At 39.9% G+C, this 20,285-nt stretch overlaps 1 protein-coding gene across 5 annotated transcripts in view; it reads right to left on the bottom strand.

Annotated features, from left to right (window-relative positions):
* Window positions 1–1,047: 1,047 nt before the first annotated feature.
* The window catches only part of DOCK4 (dedicator of cytokinesis 4), a 251,486-nt gene continuing 232,248 nt past the window's right edge, over window positions 1,048–20,285 (bottom strand). For 3 of the 5 annotated variants that reach the window (XM_049814215.1, XM_049814217.1, XM_049814216.1), the window contains 11 exons: window positions 18,504–18,587; window positions 16,528–16,647; window positions 16,046–16,167; window positions 15,664–15,784; window positions 15,068–15,149; window positions 14,741–14,850; window positions 13,437–13,604; window positions 11,190–11,262; window positions 8,553–8,666; window positions 7,539–7,600; window positions 1,048–4,235 (listed from right to left, as the gene is read on the bottom strand). In XM_049814215.1, coding sequence (XP_049670172.1) covers window positions 3,810–4,235; window positions 7,539–7,600; window positions 8,553–8,666; window positions 11,190–11,262; window positions 13,437–13,604; window positions 14,741–14,850; window positions 15,068–15,149; window positions 15,664–15,784; window positions 16,046–16,167; window positions 16,528–16,647; window positions 18,504–18,587 — 1,482 coding nt within the window. In that variant the 3' untranslated portion in view covers window positions 1,048–3,809. The remainder of the gene's footprint in view (window positions 4,236–7,538; window positions 7,601–8,552; window positions 8,667–11,189; window positions 11,263–13,436; window positions 13,605–14,740; window positions 14,851–15,067; window positions 15,150–15,663; window positions 15,785–16,045; window positions 16,168–16,527; window positions 16,648–18,503; window positions 18,588–20,285) is intronic. The other 2 variants (XM_049814218.1, XM_049814219.1) reach the window with 1 other exon arrangement.

Raw genomic sequence — 20,285 nt, 5'->3', positions numbered from 1 at the left:
ATACTTCGTGCACACGTGAGGTATGCAGCTCTAAACCTTTCATATTCCTAAGGCTTGCATATTTTAGCCATTTAATTGCAAGATTTTTTTGTTAATGTTATTCAGAGTAACTAATCATCCTAGTTCCTTATATGAAATATATGTCAGAAGCTGAATTAAAATGACAAGGAGAAGATAAAGACAAACTAAATTAATATGGAAAGGGCTTTCTCCTGCAGAATCTGGTTCAAGGTCAGAATCTCAAGGGCTCCTGCGGTGACCATCCTTTCACGCTGTCCCAGCAGATGCGGCTTTGCCCTTTGCCGAGCGTACGTCAAGGCTCTACCTGGATCATCAGAGTGTTGTGGGAGAACCTGGCTACCGACGGAGCTCTGGAGCAAAGAGCTCTGTCTGTCAGCACCTGGGGTTACTGATACAATGCTGCTACGTGCCTCGCTGACTATGGTTACGCTCAAAACAAGATGCTTTTCATCATTTACACCTCAGGCATCGACTCCTGCCTATTGGTCCCTTTTTGCTCAGTCACTGTGCTTTTTGCAGACGCTGTTGGACAATCCGTGAGCAAGAACGGTCAGGCGGGAGGGCGAGGTGTCACTTCCATACAGAAGATTTACACGTAGCTACACTCCGTTCCATCTGAACGGGGCCATACCTGCACCACGCTGAAACCTTTCCTATCAAGGGGTAGCTTCAGCTCTGTGCTTCTTTCAGGACACAGGCCATTGGCTATGATCTGACTTGAGACATCAAGATACTTGAGTTCACTCACCGTTCAGAGGTATTAGCCCATCATGAGAACCAGTCTGAATTGCATCATTTCAAAGCCAGCCAGCCCAGTTTGCAGTTGCTTCTGCGGCACCCCAGAGGTACCAGCATCTCAAATGCAGTGTTTAAACAGAAGATCATCTTGCCTATTACACATACGTTGGCTAACATTCAAGCTGTTCAGTAGTAACAGCAACTTTTTCTCATAGGTTCTTCTATGTGAGCTTCTGAATTACTCACCGTGATCCAGAAAGCGATAAAACTACATTTCCGAGTAATACATAAAATTCAAACGAGACCTTTATTTACATTAGGTTTTCAAGCGTTGGGTGTTGCAACATACATAACAAAATTTCATACTACATTTTTTATAGGAAATCAGGTTGAAAAGCTGATCTACAGAATCAATTTGTCAAAACTGGCTAAGCAGAAAATGTGTCAGCTCGGTTTTAGAATACTCTGTCAATTTTACACCGTCTGCTATCGTTCAGAGTATTCCTGATGTCATGGTTATAAAAACAGAGCGCTCATGCAGGTTAATTTACAGTGAACTCTCCTAGTAAATTTTACATTCTTCACTTGTTCAGAAGAGCAGGTCAATACTCTCCACGTTGTCTCACAAAGTAATTACGGATCCAAATAGGGAGAAAACTAGATCCATCAGGAGACTTTTAACAGAAAGAAAACTGGATTTAGCAAGACAAGGAGTCAGAACTTTAATTCCGTGACAAACTGAATTATAATCTCCCATTCTGTAGAAAACAAGTTGTACTGTAAAGATTAATCAAGTCCTTTTACTCCATATTAACATTATGCAGCAACCAATATGAGTGTCTAGGTAAACAGAAACTTTGTGAAATGTTTTGCTGCAAAGCTGACTTCAGTAATGCACACAAATGATAAAGTCATCCACTCTGCTCACTGCCAGAAATAAAAAAAAAAAAAAAAAAAAAAAAAAAGGCTTCAGGAGCTAGTAACACTGATTCATACTGTGCTCAAGCACTAGTCAACAAAACCTATTAAACTACACTGGGGTCAAAAAAAATAAATAAAATCAAAGTAGCTTTGTTATCTTACTTGTGACACCTTATTTAAATCTCAGGCATTACTTCTTTATATCAGCATAAATATGTAGCCTTCTACACCTTTTATGATGTGGTTACAGACACAAAAATGTTATAGTAGAAAGCAAGAGCTAGTTCAAGGAACTTCAGACTTTGAAAGCAGCAAGATACAAAGCTAAAATTCATGTTCCTTTTCAAGTTATGAATACTTTCACTAAAACATAAATATTTTAACATATATTAATTTTTTCTGACATTCAAAATTGTAAAGTCAATATGGCAGAATTATTGTTAAAAGCACATATTTACAAATATTCTTTTTTCCATACATAAAGTATTTGGCATAATTATAACAATCTTACTGCATACACAACTGTTTGCTTCTTTTTCACATAATGGTACACTCCTTATTAAAATTTACCAATTATGTACAAAAATACTTGAACATTTATTATAGAAAACCTCTATAACTACCATCAACAGCTTCTAACTGCTGAAGGTTTAATTGAGAGAATATAAAAAGTGGTCACTTTCTTCCAGTTAAACTATCGACAAATAAAACACAGCTAAAATGAACATAAGCTTCCCAACAAAAGAGGGAGAATATTTTTAACAGCATGATTTAAAATGCAGTTCACACATCTGTTCCCAAGCACATGTTAAACAGTCAGTAAAAGAAAGAGGATACAAAAAATACATACAGAAGGTGCTTGGGGTTTGTTGGTGTTTTTTTTTTTTTTTTTTTTTTTTTTCTTTTTTCCCTCTCTCTTCTCTTTTCTTTCCCCTCCACATTCCTACGGCTTGGCATTAGCTTTCCAGAGCTCTTCAGATGCCAGTCACTAAAATACAACCTAAGGCCAAACACCATTCCTCTGCAATAAAGATGATGGTGATGAACTCAAGCTAAAAAGCAAATCCAAAACCTGACTCCACTGGTACGTACACATCCAAAGAGCTGTTCAGAATTTTTGCTAGGTTTTTACAGAATTACTAATGACCTTTGCAATTAAGCTTTTGAAATTTATTGATCGATAACCAGTAATTTGTACTTTTAAAAATTTGTTCATTGAGGGTATTGCCTCGGTACTAGTCAGTACTGATTCTTGTACACAAGTTAAATGAACGATTTATTTGTACCTATTTCATACACAGACTGTATTTTAGGGTGAACTTTCAAAAATAGCAGAGAGCCTCCACTAGCAAACTGGTAGCTTTTTAAAAAACAAAACCAAAACAACAAAAAAACGCATTAACTGGAAGAATAAAAGTAAATCGCACCTCAAAAGGAAAAGGATGTGTCTGGTACAACAATACACTAATGGCACAAAACCTTATCAAGATTCACCAGAACGGTGCTGTACGCTGAATGAAATGCAGGTATTTTTCCATCTTAAAAATAACATAAACCAAGCGTGTGTTTCAAAGATTCCAAACCACATTCTTACAACAGTTCTCTGCAGTATAACTTGCATTATATCTCAGTTTTTCCACAGACATTTGAAATGACCAACCTGTTCATCAGATAAGAGAAACAACTTTCAGCCTACTTGCAGAAACATCCTAGTCTACAGACTACTTTGTTAGAAAGCGTGCATTTATCTCTAGTAGTAAAGATCCAGTCAGTATATTCTGCATTTTGTAAGAAGCATTCGGCTAACTCAGATGAGAGCTGTAGGGTTTTAGATTTAATTTTTTAAATAAAAATAAAGTACAAATAAAAGCATTTATCAGTATTCACCACCATGAAAATAATAAAAAAAAAAATCCTCTCAGTCATGCTTCCTATAATATCTGGCAACCCAAATTAGTAATTTCATTTCAAATGTGCAACATAATATTAATAAGCGTTTCGCAATTACTCGAAAGAAAAGGTGGGCAAAACATTAAAGTGCCTAACTAAACACGTTCCACCATTTTTAAAAAATATTATTTCTTAACCGGGAAAGAACTGGTTGCGATTAAATACAAAAGCGTTTCTTCTCATAGCTGAGAGACTTTGCGGGGCAGAGGCCTGGGCCGGGGAACCTGCTCAGTCCTCCGGCCGCTGTTTTCCAGATTGTTTGGCCGGACCAGCTGCGGCTTGGGCGGCAGGGCCGGCGGCTCCGCGGCGGGCGGGATGGAGAGGCTGTGAGGTAGAGGAACGGGGCGTTTCAAAGTCCGCTCGTACACGCTGTAAGGCGGCGGGGTTTTACTTTCTTTTCTCACAGGCTCCTCGGGAACGCCGTAGCTTGGGACAGTCACTGGCGGTTCGCTGCCTTGGCTTTCGAAGCCCGACGTCTCCGATGTGCTGCAGCGGCTGAGCGAAGAGATGCCGCTGCTGTAACTGCCCGACAGCACCGGGGAGTTGGATATGAGCCCCGAGGAATGATACTCCACCGGAGACGGCGTGAACGACTGCGCGGACCCCTGCGCAAAAGAAAGAACGGGCAGAGGAAGAAGTCACCCGGAGTCAAGGAGGGAGAGCGCTGCCGCGCTCAGGCTGAAAACGTACAGGGATAAGCAGGTGGATTCTGGGGCTTCATACACGTAAACGGTTGCGTCCCTGTTTGATTAGGATCCCGTGAGAAACCAATAAAAAGCGCATTTCGAGAGCGCCTACATACACCCCGAACAGTGCTCGTGCCGGTAATTCATGCAAGTGGAAGTAAAACCGTACCGAAGCGTTAACCTTCCTATCAAAATACCCTGGAAAAAATCTGGAAGCCTTTAAAACGAACCCTCGATTTTCCTAGCTGTAAGCGAAAGGCCTAGCCCCGTGCCGGACATGCCTAGCGGTGCCCTGCCCTCTAAAGCCAAAGTGTGGGCCTCGCATCCCGGTCACCGCCGCTACTGCGGTCCCTCATGTTTCAAATTCATCCTCTGAAGCTTCTCGCAGTTTTTTACCGCGCCGTCACGCAACGCAATGCACCTTTACGCGGCGGCATCGTAATGCCCTCTGCTGCCATTCAGGGGGCAGCAGCAAGAAGGCAGGCAGTGAGGCATTGCTGCTGCGGACGCCATTTTGGAACCACGGTTGCTTCCCCCCTTCCTCTCCCCCGCGGCCCAGGCATTCCTTGGGCACATCGTGGCACTTGCACGAAGCGCAAAAAGTCGCTGCGGGCCCCGGGGACGAGGGTCCGGCGGAGGGCGAAGGTTGCAAACGGCTGCGCCAGCAGCCTCGCAGGTCTGGGGGGGAAGGTGAGGGATGGGGGAGCTGAGGGCCCAAGCGGCAACGACAGCGATGACAAAGAATAAGAGGCAGGACCGGTAAAGCCCTGCCTAAAAACATCGAGCAGTCCTATTCTGGTGAAGCAACTTCAACTGGAAACTGTAAAAGCTTAGACCGTACTTTGCAAGTTGAAAATTTTTTTGCAATGTATCTGATTTTGACCGGAGCCATCTGAGACAATCCAGACTTAAGGGCCTCAAGCACAGGCTAAAAAAGGGATAGAGAAATCGCATCAAAGACAAATTTCTCACCCCAATTCTTGTTAGACCGGTTGGCACTCAGCTGCTCAGCTTGAGGTGAGAGTGTGAGCCATGCAAGGAAGGGTGGGGAGGGGAGGAAAAGGAGAGGGGCAGGGGCGTATAGAGCTGGCTGCACTGACTTTATCCTGTTGAGATAATTTTAGTTATCCGTCTAGGACTGGATCCACAGTGCACTGAAAGCAATGGAAAAAAGAAAAATCTTCATTTACATCAGTGGATTTTGTACTAAGACGGCCTTCTCTGGCAGCACGTAACAGTTGGAACAAAGGCTAAAAATGGAGCCCTTTATATGGCTAGGGAAGAGCAGAGCAAATTTTATTTGAAGCTCAATACATGTTGAAGACAGTTCAGGCATTGCGAGGAGCCTGTTGAACTACTTGTTTCAGGTTCCGTTCCTCTGCATGTGAGGAGGCTGCAGCTGCACTCCTACTCCCACAAAAGTCCAGGGACAAGATCTTCAAATAAATGATGTAATTGGTTCAAGTTCCAAGAGCGCTTGACACTCGGATTAAGTGACCATAGATAAGATTTAGGACGTTTGCTGCTGTCATTCAGAACAAGAGCAAAAATATGTGTAAATCCTGCCTGCTTTAATTTAGGAGCTGAGCAGGGGTAAGCACTTTTTTTTCCTGACAGCAGTACAGACTGATTGTACCAGTAGTAACAGTCTAGACACCACAACAGTCTGGAAATTCATGGATGCTTGAAGTGAGATCCAGCAACTCTCAGAATTATTCTGGGCCAGCATTGAAGTGAGATCCAGCAACTCTCAGAATTATTCTGGGCCAGCATTCCTCTCCCATGCGGCAATCCAGACTTTGGCTGTGAAATGCTTAAATACTGTCCAGGCCTTTAGAAGGAAACGTTAGGACAAGCTTCAAACATCCCTAAGAATCATCAGTACCTAGTCCATTCAGGGAAAAAGGAAGAGTTGCTCACCTTGCGTACAAGATCCTAACGCTCTGAAGAGCCTCCTAGTAAGCAGTTAGTGTGAAACCTGGGATCAGTGCTTTTGTCAGCAGAAGTTATACTATGGTAATAGAGCTGCGGGGCACTCTAATAGCCAGCACAATTGCTCCATGTTGATCCCGGACCACTGCGCAGCCACAAGTGGGAATGTTACAGATTCATGGGATGACAAATGGTGGAATGACTGCAGACTTGTGATTAGGGACCTCAAAGGGAAAGGAGGCATTTAGGGGTGCCACTTTCCTCCTCCTCAGGAGATGTGTACCTCTTGCAGCTTTAGTTAGGCATTGTGCAGCTGAGGGACCACTTCAGCAGGACTGCCTCCCTCTGCCCTTGAATCTGACTGCCTGAAGCACCAGTCATGCTCCTTTCCATTTGCTCTCCTTCCAGGTTGTTGAACCTCATACTTCTAACCGCAGAATTATCTCTGCTTCAACAGGGTGGCAGCGGCTATCCCTGAGACTAATGTGCAGTCTGCCAATAGCGGGGTTTGCCTGGAATACGCAGGCTGCCTGTTTGTGTCCTCCAGTGCTGTGGAAGACACAGATTTCCTGGTCAAGTTTTCCAATAAATAAGCTGCTGTGCAACACGTGGGTACTGACACATTCAAATATCTTGAAATAAAAATGAAACCTGCTCACTGTGGCCTGGATCCCCAATTGCGATAGGTGCTTACCTGTCAGAGAAAAACCAATGCTTATTCACAGCCTGTGCTTACTGTTTCCTATTGGCAGGCTTCAAACTACTTCTAACTTCTTACACAACCTCCCTGGATCATTCTGCAGAGGAAGTGGATATTAAAATGACTGAAGCAGGGATTACTCTCTAACACACCCTCTAATCCAACAGCTCTGGATGCTGGAGGAGTAAGGGTAATGGGTCGCCCCCTCCTTAGCCAGCATCTCACCTCTTGCCACTGTTGGAGACAAAATTCTGGACTAGGTGGACCATTGGGCACCTCATACATTTAATCCTTACATTCCCTTCTGTCCACTGACTCAGGTGAGCTTGATTATCCAAGGTAGGTGAGAAGTCTAGTATTGAGAGGCTAAAGATTCTCAAGATTAGGTTTCTTGCCTGCGGTTCTGAAAATCTTCAGAGCTGTTGTAATTGTTACGGCTGCTTATTCTTGTGAGTGGTTTTTGTATAGGCCTATGATAATAAAAGGAAAACATAATACAACCCCAAATAACGTATATTAAATATATACTATCTACCCCACAGTACGCACGACCTGTCCCACAAAGTCAGTTCACTGCAATAAGACAGTACCTTCATTGGTGATCTGCCAGCAGGAGAAGGGGAAACGGAGGCTATGTGTCTTGCTGGTGATGCTGTAAGTCAGAAAGATTTCAGTTCACTCTTGGCGTTACAATTGTCAGTAAGAAATCTTTTTAAGCGGATAGGAGATCACTCAATACACAAACATTATCTCTGGTTCCTTCTAGGTACTTGCCTGATGGCTGCAAATAGTTTTAGAGATTTTATTTTACTTTGTTCTCAGGATTATCTTGGAGTACAACCAATGAAGTATAAGAAATTTCTGCATCCATCTTCTCTGACAAATTTTATATCACCATAAATTGGTTTATATCCTACCAAATGATATCAGAATTCAAAAAAAGTCAGTATAATAACTTTTCCCTTCCTCTTTTTGTTCTTCTATTAAGAAATATATTATGTATTTGTACGTCAAATAAGAAAACAGACAACACATAATGTACTTACATCAAACAATTACCTGTAAATATACTGTAGACGTGCCTGGACATACTTTGAGGCCTAAGTCTAAAACACAGAAAGGGTCTTCACTCCCTTGAGAGCAATTATATTTTAGTATCACTTAAGCAGCCTTTCCTTTAAATGGAAGTTAATCTTTTGAAAGGCAAATTGGTTATAGTAACAGAATTCATGTACTTCCACGATTGCTGTGCATTTTCTGGCCAGTAAGATTCTTTGTGTTTAATGATCATTTCTGATTGCTAACCTCCAATTATCATAAGATCAAAGGATTAAATTTGATCATCCTCCCCAGTACCAGCATGAACTGTCTGAAAATACTCAGTCATTAAGTGAAAGGGCAGAGTATTGGAAACAGAATGCTACAGAGAACATTAATGAGATGAAAATACCTGCAGAGGCAGTTCTACGGCCTTCCCTGTAAGCAATCAAATAATACATTAACCTGCTCAAGAAGTTAAACATTAATCAGAGTGGAAAGAATCTAAGCCCTCAAGTAGATAATTTTTTTTACTGGAGCTTAGCCTGAAATGCCCATTAACTCACCAGTCTGTGCAGGTCTTGGTGGTACAGGAGGAGATATAAGCTTTCCACTTTCTGATGTGTTTCTGGCTTCCTTCCCGCTGTCCAGGCTCCAGCTGCTGGGGGTGGTGTTTACAGCTGGAAGAGAATGAAAAAGCTGGCATAGGCATCAACACTTCTTGCTCTCTGACTTGCCTTTATCCGTAAGGGTAAAAATACACAGAGTAAAAACATTAAACAACAAGTTGCCTGAAAAGCTCTCATGATTACATCAACATTTGAAAAGCTCTTAAATAACAGCTGTCAATCTCCCGGTTGCCTGATGCATGCATCTGGCCCTCAGGTCAGTTTGTGATTGTATAGCAGTTGGGACCATCAACAACAGCAGCGGCTGAGATAGCACTCTGGTGCACTGCAAATCCAACCACAAAGGGAGATAAGCTTGAAGCCTGTTATAATCGGTTTATCGTTGCACCAGACTCCTATTTAGAGGTTTCTAGGCAGAGGGGAACAGACTATTCAGAAATTGTTTCCATTAACTCATTTTATATACAGAAGGGACTAGAGAAAAGAACTCGCCAAATTCCAATCAACCTCCCTCAGAAAGCTTTCCATGCTAACATGGGTTTTTTTGCCTGCAAGGGCTACAAATTCAGAATTGAAAGAAGGTGGAAAGAAGGGCACAAAATGAAGGGAGTAAAATTGGAAGAAATGAAAGTGTCTGGGGACAGGGCGGAGGGGGGAGGAATCAAATGAAGAAATTATTGTGGACTGCGAAAATTTGTATACACTGTTCGTATCCATGGTCACGGATCTCTGCTTGATCATGTATTGACTATCACCCTGATGTACATAAAAGTGGCTGTTGTATTTGTCTATGTTACCTTTACCAAGTTCCATAACTTTAATTGAATGATCCCGTAAGGCCTGGAACAACTTCCTTAACAGAACTGGATTATCTTATGTTATCAAGGAGCCACCAATATTGGAAAGAAGTCAGATAGACAGAAAGACAGGGCATTTAACACGGACAGGACAAAAGCGAACTTAAACCCCATAATTTTTTGTACATGTCCTGTAAAAAAGGGGAAAAAACCTGCTTTAAACCTCCCCCTTCCCCCTCAAAAAACCCCACGAAAAAACCCCCCACCAAAAAAACCCCCCACCTTCAAAGCCTGAAACTTCTTGCCTTGCCATTAGTTTCCTTCTTGTCTGCTTGTTTCATAGGTGTGAGAAGAGAACCACATGCAAGGACCCTGTGCTCATTTACAAAGATGAAGCGGAAAGCAAAGTATTGTTGCTAACGGATGGTATTAATTATTGCTATCATAGCAACACCAAGGGCTCTCAGAAGGACTGCAATATATATACATACTATACCAGTATATATACCAGACTTAATAAAAAAAGAGCAGTACAAATAATATTTGTTTCATAACTTTAACAATAGTGTTACTGCATAATTGCACATTAGTTGACCCTGAGAACAGTGCACAGAATAATCTATTTTCTGGAGGACCATTTTGCTTTTTTTATTGTCAAAATATGCATTACATTGTTTGCTTTTTATTGTAGGCTGTCACCTAGCAGTATGGTTTTGCCCTCATCCTAAAAATGACTTGGCACCAGACCTAGGTACTTGACATGCCTGATCTCTTGAAAAGCCAATTTTTTCTTTTAAGTCATCCAAGCAGTCAGTTCTTTGGACTGCTAAAGTCTCCAAGAGAGAATACTTTATTTTAACAATTCTGTAATGTACTTGGCTGCATAGGCCGGTGGAAAAGTTTTGCCATTTCCATGTTAAATTATTTCATATGTTTTTCAGCCCTGTGAAAAATTCCACACTTAAGTTTTCATAAAAACTTGGACACAAAAATACTTACAAAAATCAGCTCCTATTGATGAAAACCTGATTCCTGGTCAGTTCTTGTTACAGTATATTCTTAAAATAGTTATTTTCAATACACCTGGTTTACTGTATCCTTTATTCAGGGTACCACAAAGGCAGTGCATAATGAAATGAGGGAGCATATTATGGATCTGGAGCACATAATGAAATCGTGGCACAATAACTGTGCCAACAATATTGAATTTCCCCATGCGCAAAATTATACAAGGCAGTATTTTGTCTATGGAAATTCATAGGTTTCTCATTTACTCTAATTAAAACAAAAAAAAAAACAAACCACAAATTGATCTTTTCTTTTCCATCAAAGTGTAACCAAAAGCACAGTGACTTATATTTGGTAAAGAGGACTTGCAGGTACCAAACTTCAGGACTCTATCCATCTCTTTAGCTTCTCTCTGCCCCAGTTTCCAGAAGTTCATCTCCAGGGCTCACTACCCCATATGTCTCCCTTGAGAAGCAGAAAGGAGAGCTCTCACAGGCAGCCTGCTGCCACCTGCTGCACCATCACCCCTTCCTGCAAAATTCTGGACCCTTCCGAGTGCAACACTCAGTTCAAACAAACACCATGTTCCCCCCTTTTTGGCAAAATGTTTTGAAACTTAGAGTGTTAGCATAATTTAGTTAGTTAGAATGTTTTGAAAACTTGGAGTTGACAGTATGCGCTCAAAAGAATTAGTATTCTACAGGAATATGACAGATTAATTATATTTTCATTGCTTCCAAGACTGGTATGGTGCAGCGTTTCCACTCACATTTGTCAGGGCCAGGCAGATTGGAATCACTTCGTGGCAAAGCACCGTCTCCAATATGATTAAACAGCATTCTCTGTAAATTAAGAATAGCATGGTTTATGAATAACTGCTGTTGTATTTCAGTAGCCTTTAAGAAAACAAGTATCTTTTTGTTATTATCCCCACCACACAGGCCTACTTTGGAGGTAGTGTGATAAACATCACCTAAGCACATAAATAGTTTAATAAAAATGTGTATACAAATAGGGAGTAGACTAGTTTTCTGAAAACTGTACAACACTGGAATCAAAGGGAGGATTATTATGTACTGAGTTCTGACAGTTTCCAGCTTCCTAAAAAACAAAATAAGGCTCATTCCTCAAGTGGTATCTTGATAGATTACTAAACAAGAGCAGGGATGCATTTGCAATAATTTCATTGCAGAATCAGGATCTCAACAAGGTGCAATGTTTGACAATATTCAAGTTATGGCTGTTATCTTAGAAGATCATTGTTTATTATTTCCAACCCTGACTCTTTTGGTAGCAGTTTTCTTACTTCTCTTGTGGATAAGAGCTGACCCATAAAGTGTGTTTGTTTTCCTTTTCTGAATATTCAATTTTTTTAAAAAGTCAGAGTACATTTATGAAACAATTTAAAAATTCTACTCGTTATTTCTTTTGGCAGCATTCAAATAATCCGTGGGCTACTAGTTTATCTTGATAACAGACGTAAACAGCATACAGTAAATCCTACAAGTAATGTAGATGTACTTTCCAAACGAAATGAGAACAGATAAAGTTTACTTTTTCTTCTTCCTTTTATTTTTTTAAAGCAAGATCAGACAATCAGTGAAATCCAAATTCAATCAAATCAAATCCTATTCTTGTGTCTCCTTCCAGTGTTCACAGATGACCGTGCCCAGTCAGCAAGGCACTATGCTGAGCTTCCACAAGATGGCAAACCCAGCTGCAAAAGTAATCATCATTGATCTAACACGTTGCAGCTCCATGTAACAAAGTGACCAGGAAATACCTAGTTAATTTAACTTGACTTAAAACATCTCCTAGAGAGAATGCTTTGGTAGACTTGGAGCTACACCAGGTTCGCCTATCTATGCTGTACTAGAGTCATACTGGATCAGGTAATATCTGTTTTCCTGGAGTTACCATTCAGCTGAGGTGGTGTAACTACATGTGTACTCTAATGTGACAGCAAATGGGATGATATGTTCCTGCCTGGTCTGGATTGAATGTTCACTGCCTAGCGAGTCTGCATGGGCAAGCACTGAAGTCTGTTTTCTGTTGTGAAGGTAAAGAGCAAAGGCTGAAAAAGCAACTGAAATTGGAGGAGACAGAGACAAAAGCTGAATGAAATACAGAGAAACAAGGACATACTAAAATAATGAAATATAAAACCATATGGAAGAACAAGAGCGATCGCAGGATGTTTAATGAGACACAACCCCCTGCCCCAAATATGAAACCCAAAAAGCTGCATTAGGAAGAATAGTGCAAAAAACTAAGGAGGCTTGTTGGCCAGTCAATGACAGCAGGCGTTCCTCTTCAGAGGACAGGAAGAGCTGGAGAGACACCGTACAATCGCTCAGCCAGAGATCAAAAAGCAAGCACAAATGGATATTGACTGAGAGCAGCTGTACATAGATAAGCTTAAGCAGCAATTTCAATGAGCAAAGCGGATGCAGTACTGCGATGGACTTGTTCTATGAAGTCCATCAAACTTCCTTAAATGAGGTAGCTATGGCCTCAAAAGACTTGATTTGGACTTGAAGTGTGGGAATTTGCCTGCGTATCTCATCTTTCCCAGTTGAAAAACTAGTGTGAAAATTGCGTACATTAAGCCATAACAAAGACGTTCATAAACGGGTGGTCCTTTCGTCATTAACTTAGTGTGAAGCTCCAACCAAGACTGCTGAAGTTAACTGGTGTTAGAATAAAAATAGAAAGGACAAGGAACAGTTTGAGCATCTAAATTCTAACAGGAGTTGCAGGTATCTCTAAGATATCTCCTTACACTTGTCCTGAGGATTTCTTTTCCACTTCTTAATCAGAAGGCAGAGAATCAGAATTTTGTTTCTGATCACAGTCCATTTTTACTGCTCAGGGAATAGAGCACCAGAGAAAGAAATTGCACCTTTCCCTAGAAAGATATATCCTCATTTATGGTTGTGAGGGCAGAAAGAAACTGTCAGACCTTCTCACCTTTGAAACATACTTCACTGTACAAGCAAGTCAAGTTTCTACTTACCCTCTCTTGGGACACTGAGGGTAGAGACAGATTGGGAGATTTTCCTGCCGGGCGAGTCTCAGAGAGAGTGGGGACTGGGCCTACGAGCTCCTCAGCCTCCCTTATCGAATCTCGGGTAGAGTGGGGGATAGAAGTCGCATTCCACTTGGCAAAGCAAGAGTTTGCAGTCTGGGAGCAAAAACGGGATAATTTTTTCTTTGCGGCAAACTGTAAAACCGCTTTATTTAAAGAACATCTCCTGGTCTTTCCTGTATGTGCGTTTGGTCCACTACCGCTGAGAAAGTGCCCAGTAGATATATCAGTAAGTAGTTCCCGAGAACTGCCCTTCAGTCTGGCTAAGCTTCAGTATTACGTCTTAAGCCCTCGGGTTAACAGCATGAGGGCTTAAACAGAAAAGAGGAAAAAATTAAGTCAAGACCCAATTCAATAACTGAAGAAGCAAGGGACAAGAATACAACTAATGAGAAACCAACAAATAATTTCTAAAATAAAGGATCCTGGACTACTAAGTTGTTTTTTATCAAAGGCAAAATTTCTGGTGGAAATGAGAGTGTTGAGGAGGGCCTTTCACACTGTACTTATGTTCTCATCTCTCTCGGCTTCAGCAAGAGGTGCGTTGTGTGATGGCATGGATTAAAAGAGCAACTGTGTTAAAGGAAAGCACTTTAGGAAAGTAGGTCCATTAAGAAGAAAAGATGAAATAAGGATTCAAAACTGGCCAGCTCACCAAGCTCATTTTGCATTTCAGATAACTCAGAAGATACAAATTTCATACAGACCTATGTAACAGTAATTTTAAGGTAGGAACACAATTCATGCTTTCCTCTGGAGTAATACAACGTCTTTCTGAAATTACACTGAAAAATAGGAATCGCCACATGGAGTGGGTTATTGTCTCACAGTGGCTAGGATTAGCTATTTCAGAAGAAACAAAGGGGAGGTCAACACGGACAACTGCCGTGATAACAGTTTTTCTTTCTTTCTTCTTCCCTAGATTGAACAAACGCTGCTATTTCACACAAGCAGGCTGTGTCATCTGGTAAGTATTTGCATTTGAGTAAGTATCAAAAAACATATCTAAACCTAGACCAAGCAAGCAGAAATGTGATCAAGCACCATGTATCCTAGTCAGATCTCTTTCATGTAAAATATTTTAGAGTATTTGCTTATGAAAACAAACAAAAAAAAGCCTTGAAAATTAACAGCAGTGAGCAGACAGTGAATCTGCTCAAAGTTCAACAAGTGCCTTTATCATCATCTTAGCTACTTGTGTTCAGAGGACTCCCAACAAGCTTCCTACCTACCTGCGAGGTTTCTGAAGGAGTAGGGTAGATGGCACTGCAGGGCCTTTCTCTGGGGGACAGGCAAGAGTTTTCTCGGGAATGCTTATGTTTGTCAGACAACAGAGGAGAAGCTAGAACATAAATATGTCAAGAGATTAAATTAATGGAATGGAACTCAGACATTTCAATTCTATGCTTGTAACAAAGAAATTCTCAGTCCCCAATAATTCATATTCCTCAAACAACTGGCTAAATTTGATGTCTGACCAGTGATACCATGCAGAAATTCAGCTGCATAACGTATCAAGAATAATTTAATATGGTTTACCACAGGAGATGAGCACTGACCTCTGGCACTGGATGGAGCAGAACTGGTCACATTAGGTGAAGCAGAATGAGTAGAACTGAGGCTTGAGGTAGACGGACTAGGCTGCGTATAGAAAAGATGCTGTTGTTACATTACACTTACTGGTTTAGAAAACAAAAATTGATAACATTTTTCACTAAAACAAAGAACTTGTAATTTATTAGACTAGTTTCTCAGCATTTCAAAATAGCAAACTGGCATAAAGAGCATTAATGTAACTACAGAAAGATGTAGTAAAATCTCAGATACATAGAAATGTAATTAATATATTAAAATAATTACATCACAACTGTGACAACTGGACAGAAAAGTCTTTGTAAGGTCAGTTGACTTTGCATCATAGTGCATTGCTGCTTATAACTTTTGTAAAAATTCATGCTCTTAAATTAACAAAGAAGAAACAGTTACACAAAAAATTGTTCTAAGTTAAGGAGGTTAGCAGCCCATTTAAAGATTTATTAAAACAAGTATCAGCAATAACTTTGAGATTTCTGAATGAAACAATAGAAGCATGAATTTAGTAAATAGCTTCGTAAGAAAGATTCTGTTTAGTTTGAAGAATGACAATAACTTGTACCTGCATGTTAAAAACTTCATCGGAGCTTTCTGATTGCCCAGTGATATTGCTGACTTCAGCAGAAGCTTGGGATGACAGTGATGAGGATGAATACCGATTGACAGCTGGGTAACTCAAGGGACTATTATGAGAATAATGAAATACAAAATGGTTAACTTCAGTTGCCAATCATAATTTTCCATGTGAAAACAGCATGTTTATTAATCTCCACAGTTTAATTTGGATTTATTAGTTGAGAGAGAAAGAGAATATACATATCAGCTATTCATGACTGAAGATACTTCAGGCGGACCATATGAGGAAGCATGCACACAACATAAGTATTTTATGGGTCATCTTCCACAAGTAACAAAATCTATCAATTTCTAGTATTTTAACTTGCCTGCGTCGTGGTATTACCCTGGCACCATCAGGGCTCATAGAAACAGGTATGGAATTTCGGCATACACGGGGACTTCCATTTGGGAAATGAACAGGGCTAGCTTGTACACAGGCAGAAAATTCCTAGCAAGTTGTTAAAAGAAGATTAATTCAAAGGAGCATAATATCATTAAGCATTTTGTAAGACACAAAGAGTCATTTGAATAGTTATATCTGCATTTTGGATCAGCTTCATCATTAGTAAGACAAATATTTTAACTTTTCACTGATGATACTTTCCTTTTAGTAAAACGTGACTATTTTTCTCTGCACTGTATGTAAAGTTTATTAACTTTCTCTGTGCTTTGTGGTACTATAAGAATGCTACAAGATGTAATGTGGACAAACAACCAAAAGATGTCACTATTTGTTGCTTAGGAAAATTTAACAACCCTTATCGCAGCTAAACAGCGTCCTGGTTTATCCATGCACCTGCTCACGTACCTGTATTCCCAAGCTTGACTTCATCACAAAGAACTGGTCCACCAGCTTTTTGTGCAACGGCCTCATGTCCTGTGGCACCACCTTCTCGTGCACTGCCAAGCCAAATTCTAGAATCTGGGCCTGCAGAAGAGAGGAGGAAATTAGGGAAAAATACATTTTTGATCCATTTTCATTAAGCTTTCATCATCATTTAGGATACTAATAAAAAAAAGAAAAATATCCACCAAAATGCATGTTGTATTGAAAGCATCTATCTAAATCCCTGACAGACCTGTAATCAAACAAGGCCTAAGACTAAAACCAGTAATACACAAAGAGGATTTATGCCTTTTCCCATTTTACTGTTCAACTTTCCCAAAGATTTGGCCGATGTGAATTCAACTCTAATATAAAAACCACTATGGATAACGTAGTGAAAAATCCAGCTAAATGGTAACTTTACAAAGGAGCAGTTCTAAACCCTAAATAAAAGCCATTTCCTACAAGAACAGTTATAAAAAGTGTGAAACAATGGCAATGACCACATCCACCAGAGACCCTATAACATATTTTTAATGAAGTCCACGGTTCCCTATCCTATTCCAACTCCCCAGAGACCTCAGTAAGTGGTGGCTTTCTGAATATTCTTGAAGCAAGGCCTGACAGCCTTCAGAATAACATTGCTAAAACTCTAATCTTGCTCAAATTTGGCCACAGGCACTTAAAGTACTGAATTGGTTAGATGAGGAATCAGATTAACTCAAATTTAAAAACAAAATAGCTACACTATGCTGTAATATCTTTGGATGAGACCTACTAGCTGATGTTTTCAGGCAGCCTGTGAGCGGGCACACAGCTGCGCAGCATCGCTGACCCGGGGTCAGGACTGCAGCACATCCATCCGCACACACAGACATCCCAGCCCTTCCGAACGCTCCGCGACTTCTGTTAATCAGCTGTGGGTGCCAGACAGCATTTAACAGCTATCGCTTGGAATTCATGTTTTTGTCATAGGAAGTTATTAACTCCAGGTTTAAATTGTAAGGGTTAGTGAGATTAACTGTATCTTGAAAAATCAAAACTGCAGTGTAAATTACTATACATGATCTAAACGAAATTACAGTGAGTTTGTTGAACCTATTCTGATTTATACTGTCTGAGGATCTGCCTTTCAGCTGGTCTGACCAAAAGGTACCACAATACTGACGAAAAATGGAATTTCCATCTTGCCAAATTCCAATACTCTGACTTCTTTATCCCAAGCTGGCAATAAAGTTTGAAATTTCAACATGCTGCATAGAACATAGATAGGTAAAAGTCAGTCAAAAAAGCTGAAATATTTAGTAAGATCATTTGATCAAAATAATTTTTTTCAGCATTTCTAAATGGAGACACTTCATATTTGAGGCTGGTAGGTTGTTGTCTTATAAATAAATGAAGAAATAATACAAAAATCATATAATGCATAGCATACTCATCTGTTTAGTCACTTGGTGTTTATTTTACTGCCTAACTACTTTGGCAATTATTATTAGATATCTTCCACTATAGTAAGATTATTATTTTTTTTTTTTTCTCTTATGCTAAACCTGGTAGTGAAAATGCTTGTTCTGTAGTATTGGTAAAATACATCATATAAATATTTGCTGAAGCCATGAAACGTTTCATGAGATAATGTTTATTCTGTAGTAGTGGTAAAACATGTTGTCCAGATATTTGCATATGAGCATCACAAGACAAAAAACTTGCCTCTGATTCAACCTTTGATTTAGAATAGTTTGAAGTGATTAAGATGATGACAAAAGGACTAGGGAAAAAATATTAACATGACCCAGAAAACCGCCTGTATAGGAAGTTACCGTCTACTTGAATTTAATTCAGAAAATACTGAAGACCACTGGGCAGTTATTAACCTCTGAAATTTTATGTTTTATTTTGGGACACTTTTAGCTAGAACAGCTGAGCAAGCCACCCCGTCAGTCTCTTGCCCACTTTACCTGCTCGAGCATCAGCTCTCTCAAGCGTGTGATCTTCTCTCCATCCTCTGGATGGTTCAAGATGTATTCTTTGACAAAGAATGCCTAAGCAGAATAAAATCACAAAGTAACATAAAGTGAGTAAAAACACGTGACTTTTTTTTTTTTTAAGCTTCTAGATGATTTTTTTGAAACAAAAGCTCCTTTCTTCTGCAATAGAGGATAATAAAAGTTAAATAATTGATTATTCACATATGTGTTGGTGGAGACTATGGGCAAATAAAATGTAGCCACTCTTGAGTGGAATTTACCAGGTTTCAATATCCAGGACAGATCCTGAATCAAATTTGGAAAACTGCAAATCAGAGTTGAAACCAAACACAGGTCACCTGAACTAAATATCTCTTCCCCATTAACAGTGACATAGGAGTGTTCATACTAGGAGCTTCATTACTCCTTAAATATAAAGGTATCTTAAGAACAGTGTGGAACTGTATGCTATTATATGTATTGGAGCTGTGACATTATCTTCTTATTCACTCCTAATATAAATAAGTTTTTAAAGAACTCACAGTAACATTTATGTCAAAAAGCCACACTTTTCACTTAAGGAGCATCTGGCCAAGATCCAGGTGTGTTCATGAGCTTACCTGACTTTCCACCCCATCTCCAATGCTCAAATGGTGCCAGCTATAGCACCTCAAAGACATTTTACCTGCCAGCTATGGCCTGGATGTAGCACTCCTCTGTTTTTTCACAATTGCATCTCCCTTAACATGGCAACTATCCTAAGCTGCAGGGGTATTACATTGAGTTTACAACAATTCTTGACACTATTCTGTAAAGAAAATGCCCAGCTGCTCATTTGAGAGATTTCTAGACCTTCTCAAAAGAGCATTTTGTCACAACAAGTGTCTGTATGTGTACCTATACGTACACATGGATTTCTATCCATAGAGTTGAGAGGATAATAGTGGCTGCTCCATGCTGTGTTTTCCTTTTGAACCTGTCTTAGCATTTCCCTCACATGCTTCTTACAATGTTCTCCATCTAACTTTAGCTGTTAAAATTTTTGCTATGCAGAATCATTTGTAAATACGGGAAGCAGTGGAGCTGGAGATAAATATACCCATTCCTCTGATTCAGTTCCAAAATTTTATGCTGTGACAACCCATAGCAAAGAAGTGCCGAGACCTGCCTAGAAAATGCTGATCCTGTAATGAAGAACATTTATTCACATGGTCCTTTCACTGCAGATAAGTAGAATTATAAGAATTAATGTTTAAATTATTAGAAGGAGCCCTCTGATCCTTGCTAAAATCGCAAACTTCTGCCAGCCGATGTTTTTTTGGCCTCAGCTACAAGCTTAATGTTCTTTCAATATCAAGCAGGTGGTGTCCCAGTGGTTTTGGGCTGAGATTTATACAGATCTGTAATACAAGTCAGAGACATAATAATCCAACTTCAAAAAAAAAAAAAAAATCACCAATACTTCAGGAAAAAAATATATCAGGATTTGACTAAATCCAGTAACATTATTGGAACCAGTGGTTTCCAATAATTAATCACGTAAATGAGCTAAAAGAAATCTAAGTTGTAGTACAAATTGCAGTTTGAGAGGTGTTAGTGGGCACAAAACACATACTTTGTGCTTTTTCCAGCAGTCTAGAAAAATTTTTAAAAATCAGTGGTTTAGTCAACAGCCATTTTTTAGCAGACATGAAGGTGCTGCATAATAACTATTTCTTCTGTAGATTTTCCTGGAATCTGTTCCTGTACTGAAACCAGTGAAAGCATAGCTTT

This window comes from Accipiter gentilis, chromosome 11 (assembly GCF_929443795.1).
Source record: "Accipiter gentilis chromosome 11, bAccGen1.1, whole genome shotgun sequence".
Lineage (NCBI taxonomy): Eukaryota > Metazoa > Chordata > Aves > Accipitriformes > Accipitridae > Astur > Astur gentilis.
The sequence above is the reverse complement of the archived record's forward strand: the minus strand, read 5'-3'. Positions and strand labels throughout refer to the sequence as shown.